Source organism: Brassica oleracea, chromosome C5 (genome assembly GCF_000695525.1).
Source record: "Brassica oleracea var. oleracea cultivar TO1000 chromosome C5, BOL, whole genome shotgun sequence".
NCBI classification, from domain to species: Eukaryota; Viridiplantae; Streptophyta; class Magnoliopsida; order Brassicales; family Brassicaceae; genus Brassica; species Brassica oleracea.
The window spans coordinates 12,741,740-12,748,692 of record NC_027752.1 but is presented as its reverse complement, the minus strand read 5'-3'; the positions used below and the strand labels follow the sequence as shown (position 1 = coordinate 12,748,692).

General features: G+C 31.7%; 1 protein-coding gene across 1 annotated transcript; it reads right to left on the bottom strand.

Annotated features, from left to right (window-relative positions):
- Positions 1-2,603: 2,603 nt before the first annotated feature.
- Positions 2,604-4,986, bottom strand: LOC106343555 (probable pectinesterase/pectinesterase inhibitor 6). The gene is made up of 2 exons (XM_013782804.1): positions 3,947-4,986; positions 2,604-3,506 (listed from the first exon to the last, which is right to left on the bottom strand). Exons 1-2 carry the CDS (start codon positions 4,962-4,964, stop codon positions 2,842-2,844), a joined length of 1,683 nt encoding a protein of 560 aa, XP_013638258.1. The 5' UTR covers positions 4,965-4,986; the 3' UTR covers positions 2,604-2,841.
- Between the last annotated feature and the right edge of the window lie 1,967 nt (positions 4,987-6,953).

Genomic DNA, 6,953 nt, shown 5'->3' with positions numbered 1-6,953 from the left:
AGTCAAAGTGTCGTCGTAGTATCTACCATTGAGGGAGAAAAAGTAGAGAAAAATAAGAAAACCACAAGAGAAAATAGGTATCGGAATTAGTGTCCGAATGGAGGAGCGGGACAAGTGCAGTTCTCCCGCACTGCATTTACCGTTCACTCTTTTCTGTTTGTAAAAGCAGTTCAAGCGGGAGATCTGCATGCAGTTCAATATTTTTTGTCTTTTTGTGGAAAAAGCAGGAGATCTGCATGCAGATCTCATCCGCCAACTTTTTTTTTGTTTGGTCAATAAATAACTTTGTTACAACACATAACTTTAAAAATATATTTATCTAATTTTATGAATATAATATTTTTATTTTATTTACAACTTTAACAATACAAAATTATTATTTTCTACTTATTATTTTTTGTCAAATAATTTTTAATTTTTTGAATAAGAAAATAAAAGAAGTATAAGCATCTTATAAAACATTTACAGGTATTTCGGGCGATACTATAACATCTAAGATATTTGTTTAGATATCTAGGTGTCATTTTTATTGTTTTAATATATGATATATAGTTTTTAAATGATTTTGTCATTTATAAGTTATAATAAATTATTTGATCGGTTTGATCTGGTTCTCTCCTGCATGATCCGCTTGATCTGCACTTGTCCTGCTTGATCTGCATGATCTGCTTGATCTGTCCCGCTTGATTTGTTTTTACCATTCGAAGCCTTAGGGAAGAAATGATTCACGAGACGCACTGAGACAACAGTCCTTTCGGTTTCTTGTCGCAGTCCCAAGGGCCTATCTCTGTGGATATACCTGTAATTTATTGCTTACTGATTGACACGTGTTCATCTTGTGAAAATGTTTTTAGTTTACTTTCTTAGAGCATCTCCAACCCTCCCATATTTTTATCTCTAAAATAGAGGTGGATTAGAGCATCTCTAACCCTCCCATATTTCTATATTGGACAACGAACGCTCTAAAATAACCTGCGATGTTGATTATCAAGCAAACATAAATATAATGTAGTTTTCTAAGTTTACATTTATTGTTTTTTACAGTATAATATATGTATATAAGTGTTCAAGTCCTCCATAAAGTTTTTTTTTAAAAACAAAGTAAACACTAAAAAGAAAATCAGGAGTGCTATCTCATTACCTAGAGCATAGTATCCACATATATATAGAATTTTTTTCAAACTTAATTTAACTGTTACAAAGTCTACATAATTAAGCGTTTAAGCACCATAGATCCATCTAAAATCACAATGAGACTAACTTAATATACTAAAGCTAACCATGATCTAATTAATTAATGACAATTGCAATTTCAACTTTCAAAGCTTATCCCTTATATATTAAATGCAGTATTTTTAAAACCGGACCGGCCAGCGAACCGAAAAGTTTTTGGGTCATGGGTCATTGTGGTTCGACCGGGTCTGAACCGGGTTCGATGGGTTTACTTAGATTAAACTAAATTTAATGATATTTTATAAATAATATGTATATTTTAAAAAATAATAGATCATATCAAATAAAAATTTTAAATTAATATCCATAATGTGTAGAAAAACTTAAAAATAACAATTAAAATCTAAAATCAATATGAAAAGCACATTTAAATGTTATTCACAGATTTTAAACTCTAAATTTTCATCACTTTTAAGAAAAATTATATACACATTAGGTAAAAGTTATATTTTGAAATACAAATTTCAGAAACGAAAATGTTTCAATTATTTAAAGTCTTCAAAAGAAGTGATCATGGAAGAAATTTTTTTAAAAAGTGAGAAGTAGACAAAAACAATATCTTGACGTGAATATTAAACTTTGTGATTCTTGTAATTTATGAGTTGTAGAGACGACAAAAGAAAAAGGCGAGAGACAATACTTTATTAATCTTTGATAAATCTTATTTTTACTTAAATAGAAGAAAAATTAATTGTTTCATTAACAAAATTTTGGCTTATATACGAACCGGGGTTTGGCCGGTTCATTGGGTCGCCGGTTCCTGGGTTTTCGACGGTTCGATAGTAGTTTTTAACTGGTTCGATTTTAGTTGGGTTTTACCATTAACCCAACCCGGATTATTTTTGGTTCATTTTAAGAATTTTTTTTTCATGTATTATTTTTAAAAAATGTTATTTAATATTAATTAACAGTATCTTTATATATTTATCAACCATCTTTATATACTTTTACATACACATACATGTGCACATCGACGTGAGCACCTTATAACTAAGTATTTACCACAACTGAAATATCTAATTTTTTTGGAAGTTAAAATATTATTTTTCTTAATGCTTCTAAATTTTAGTAAAATGATTTGTCTTAATAATTTTTTTTCTTTTTAACTATTATCCGTTTAGAAACTATAATATGAAACCATTGGTTCGACATCACGGCTTTCTAAGATTCATAACATGAAAACAAACAAATAATAGTAATTTTTTATTATCACAGGAAAAAAAAAACCAAAAAATCAAACATTTTAACCGAATAAACCAAATAAATATTGATTTAAAATAATAGTTATATTTTAGGAGATTAAAAACAAAAAAACAACCTAAAACCGAATTGATATCCAGATTAAACAGATTAATGTCTCTTTATTAAAAAATAACGAAACTAATAATCACATTCCACGCAAGACGCGGATTATTACCTAGGATAACATACATGTATAGTATACCAATTCCTCCGACCAAACCCCACATTACATTGATTTTCTTATTCTGTGTTCAAAACGATCCATATCCAATCCACATGGACAATAAAACTATATCATATAAACATCAACACGCCAACAAAAACCAAAGTCTCCACAAGCAAAGTCAACATTAATGAAACGCAAAGTCAAAGACCAGCATTGACCGGCACTCCCGCAGCAGTAATCCAATAATTCCCGTCCAAGAAATTCTCCACCGTGAACTTTCCCGCCTCAGTCGCCGCCTTCAAAACATGATAACCTGGCCACTTAACTCTACCGGAGACACTTGCTCCGGCGCCGGTGTTACCATATTCTGCGTAATAAAGAGTCCTCAAAGCAAAGTCACCACTCCAAGGCAACCACCCCGCTGGATTCACCATCTCTCCCAGACTGCATTTCATGAAAACCGTCCTAGAATACTGCTTCCACGGCCTTCCTAAGTAAGTCTCCGCCGCTGTAGACACCGTCGAGCTCTGGATGACGAAACCTGTGTTCTCGTTAGGGTCTTTGCGGGACTGAGCCGTGACAGTGTTTTTTTGTCCGCTCATGGGTTTACGAGCGTAGATGTTGCAGTTTTGGAGGACTGCGGTTGCGTCTCCGAAGACGAAGTCGACGGTTCCGTAGACGTTGCAGTTTTTCAAGAACTGACGGCGGGAGTGAAGGTAGAGAGTGTCTTGGTAGCCTTTGAAAGAACAGCCGTAGAAGACGGCGAAATCTGAGCCTGACCGGAGAGCCACCGCTTGGTGTTTCTGCGGTCCCGCAGTGTTCTCGAATGTTATGTCTCGTGCGATAAAACCGCTGCCGGCAACAGCTGTTGACCGGTTAAAAGAAATAAAATATATCATTTGTTTTACCAAACAAAAAATATATCATGTTGCTAAATAATAGTTCAAGAGTTATATACATTTATATATTTTTGGTTCAAAATTCAAGAGTTATATCTAAAGGGTAAATTATGTGTTTAGACGTTAAAAAAGAGAGCAAAATATTAACATATTAAAAAACATATTTTTGGCAGAAGAAATTATACTTTGAAAATAAAAAATTATTGAAAAGTTATGAAATAATACTTGGCGAAAAGTTATTAACTAGTAGCTATTTCATGATTAAAAGTAATTTTATTTAGTAGTAAAAGTTTATAATAATATTTTTTATATAAAAAAAATTATGTATATGTGTGAACAATCGATATAGTTAGCAATAAAGACTACTTAAAAAAGGTATTTTTGATATTTAGCACGGACGACGTACCAAAAGTTGCGGACCGAAACGTCGTCGTGCCATCTTTAACGTTCCTACTACCGGTGACGACGGTAGAGTCGATGCCGTCACCGATAACCATCACGTTCTTGACTGATTTCTTGATCTCCACGTTTTCTCGGTAAACGCCGGCTTTAACGTATATCACAAGTCTCTTGTTTCTCCTAGGAAGTTTGGCTGCTGCGTTTATCGCCTGTTGAATACTTGTGTAGTGACCCGAACCGTCTTTAGCTACCACAAGATCGGGTTTAGCCGTGGTTACTGAACCTTCCAGAAGTTTACGGTCGGTAAGAGGGATCCACGAAGGAAACTGGTTGTCCCAAAACATCAATCTCCGACCACCACCACCACCTCCTCCTCCGCTACTTCCTTGCTTGTTGAATTTTGTGAACGCTGTCGCTGGATGTTTCTCGGCAACCGCCTCAGCCGCGGCCTTTGAAACCGCCAGAGAGTTGCTTATCGATTTAGTGAGGTTTCGGTGAACGTGTATAGGGAAATATTTTGAATAGGAAGACGTTAGATTAAAATCTTTAAACCCGTTTTTGCAAGTGTCTTGATTAGCTATGGCAGCGCTTAACGAGGTTTGTCTATCATGCGCTGAAAAGTTAAGATCATATGATCTCCGAGAGTGGTTGAGTTGGTCTATGGTGTCTTCGTAAAGCTCCAAGCAGTCGAGCAAAGCTGACTTGGCATGTTTGTGGAAAGAACGACGCCGTTTCACCTTAGAGACGAGGCGGTGTAGGTGAACGGCCTGGTCCATGGTCGAGCTAACCACAAGGTCGTGGAAAGCGAGCCCATCGGTTTGGTAGTCTAAAGTGTTGAGAGGTGAATTAGATATGTGGTGGGCGCAGACGTTAGGGTATGGAGTTTGTTTGCATGAAGTGATGAAATAGGCGTTGGTATGAGAGATTGATAGGACGTAAATCACTGGTATAATGTATTTGGTGTATAAACATCTGGGAGGTTTGTGATCCATTTGGGGATTTGAAAGTGTATATTGTGGTTTCATAAGGAAGTAAGAGTTATATATAAACGTATGAAAGTATATGCAAATGAATGGATACTCGTTAGCTCTCATAAATGCATATACACGTATGCAACCACGTAAGAGTGTGTGATGTATGATTGAATTTTGAGGAAAACTTGTAACTTTAATTTGTATCCTCACATTGTTATGGTTTATTTTGTTATAATACAATGTAGAAACATTTTTACGTGGTTAGTTAATAACTTATAAGATGAAACAACAATGTTAGACATATGTATGAAGTAAGAAGATATTTGAAGAATCCAAGTTAGCTATGGCCATTGGTTTGAACTTAACACAAGCGACTACGTAGGAAAGGAAGCTCAAATATCACACAAACCATGTAAATAAACTAACTTTTTTGATTTTACAAATGCACGAGGCTGATGGTTTGCCACATGTGTAAGAAGTTTGAGATACATGGGACCTTTCCCGTAATGCCAAATGTCACAAAACCTGAGACTTCAAATGGTGATAGAAATTCGATTATTATGAAACAAATTTAATATATAGAAAGGAACAGACGAAGTAAATAAAGTGCGTAAATAAACTAATCTATACTATATAAAAGTTGAGGCTATAAGCCATCGAAAACGTCCACGTAGGATTTAAAACCACCAATTGGATTATGACACATCATTTTTTTAATATGTTAATGTTTCCAAAAAATAGTTTTTTTAAAAAAAATTATATAATTAAGTAGGCTAATAAAAATAATTATTAATTTTAAAAATGTCATGATTTCCAAATTTATGTATTTTTTGGTGAGTTTTTTTTGTCAGCTTTCCAAATTTATGTATATTAACATAAAATATAAGTTTTAATTTTTAATGTCGATATATAATTATTAGATTTAAAAATAAAACTTTAAAAAGTAAAAAATATCCTTAAATAAATAGTTTAAAAAATCTATTAAATAATTAAGTAGGCTAATAAAAGATAATTATTAGTTTTAAAAATGTCATGATTTCCAAATTTATGTATTTTTTGGTGAGTTTTTTTTGTCAGCTTTCCAAATTTATGAATATTAACATAAAATAGAAGTTTAAATATTTAGTGTCGATATATAATTATTAGATTTAAAAATCAAAATTAAAAAAGTAATAAAATATCCTTAAATACTATATTGCCTTTATATATGAAAATTATAAGCAAAACAGAAATACTACAAAAATACAAAAAATGGAAAACTGATGTTAAAGTAGTTGAATAACAATAAACTAAAACATCTAAAAGGGAAATTCACTTAATACATAAAATAAGAAACTTTCTAATGTATGAAGTATTGGGTGACTATAAATAATTGTCTAAAGTTCTAAAATTTTTCAAGATTTTACATTGAGAAAGAGAGAGATATTGAAAAGAGAAAAGAGATATGGTCGCTTCTGCTACTTTTTTGGTTTTCGATGATCTATATAAAAGTTGAGGCTATAAGCCATCGAAAGCGTCCACGTAGGATTTAAACGACCAATCGTAGTATGACAATTATTATTTAAGTTTACTATTTTTAAAAATGTTAATATTACCAAAAAAATGTTTATTTCAAACTAAAATATAAATCAATATCGAATAAGGTAAATTTATAAAAATATAAATACTATATTAAGTTAACATAATGTTTAATATTTTTCGAAAATTAAAAAATAAATAACGAAAAGAATAATTAATTTAAAAATACAAGACTTTCAAACAAGTATAACTATATAAATCTAAATTTAAACTCATGATTTTCAAAGTTTAGGTTATATACTATTGAAAATATTCAAACTAAGATATACTATATATAAGTTGATATTATAAATCATTGAGAGTGTTCACATATTATTTTAAAGCACCAAAAATATACCAAATCGTTTTTCAATTTGGTATTTCTAAAAATGTTAATATTACGAAATTTTTTATTTCAAAATAAAATATAAATAATTATCAAATAAGTTAAACTTACAAAGTTAAAAACATCATGTAATAAAG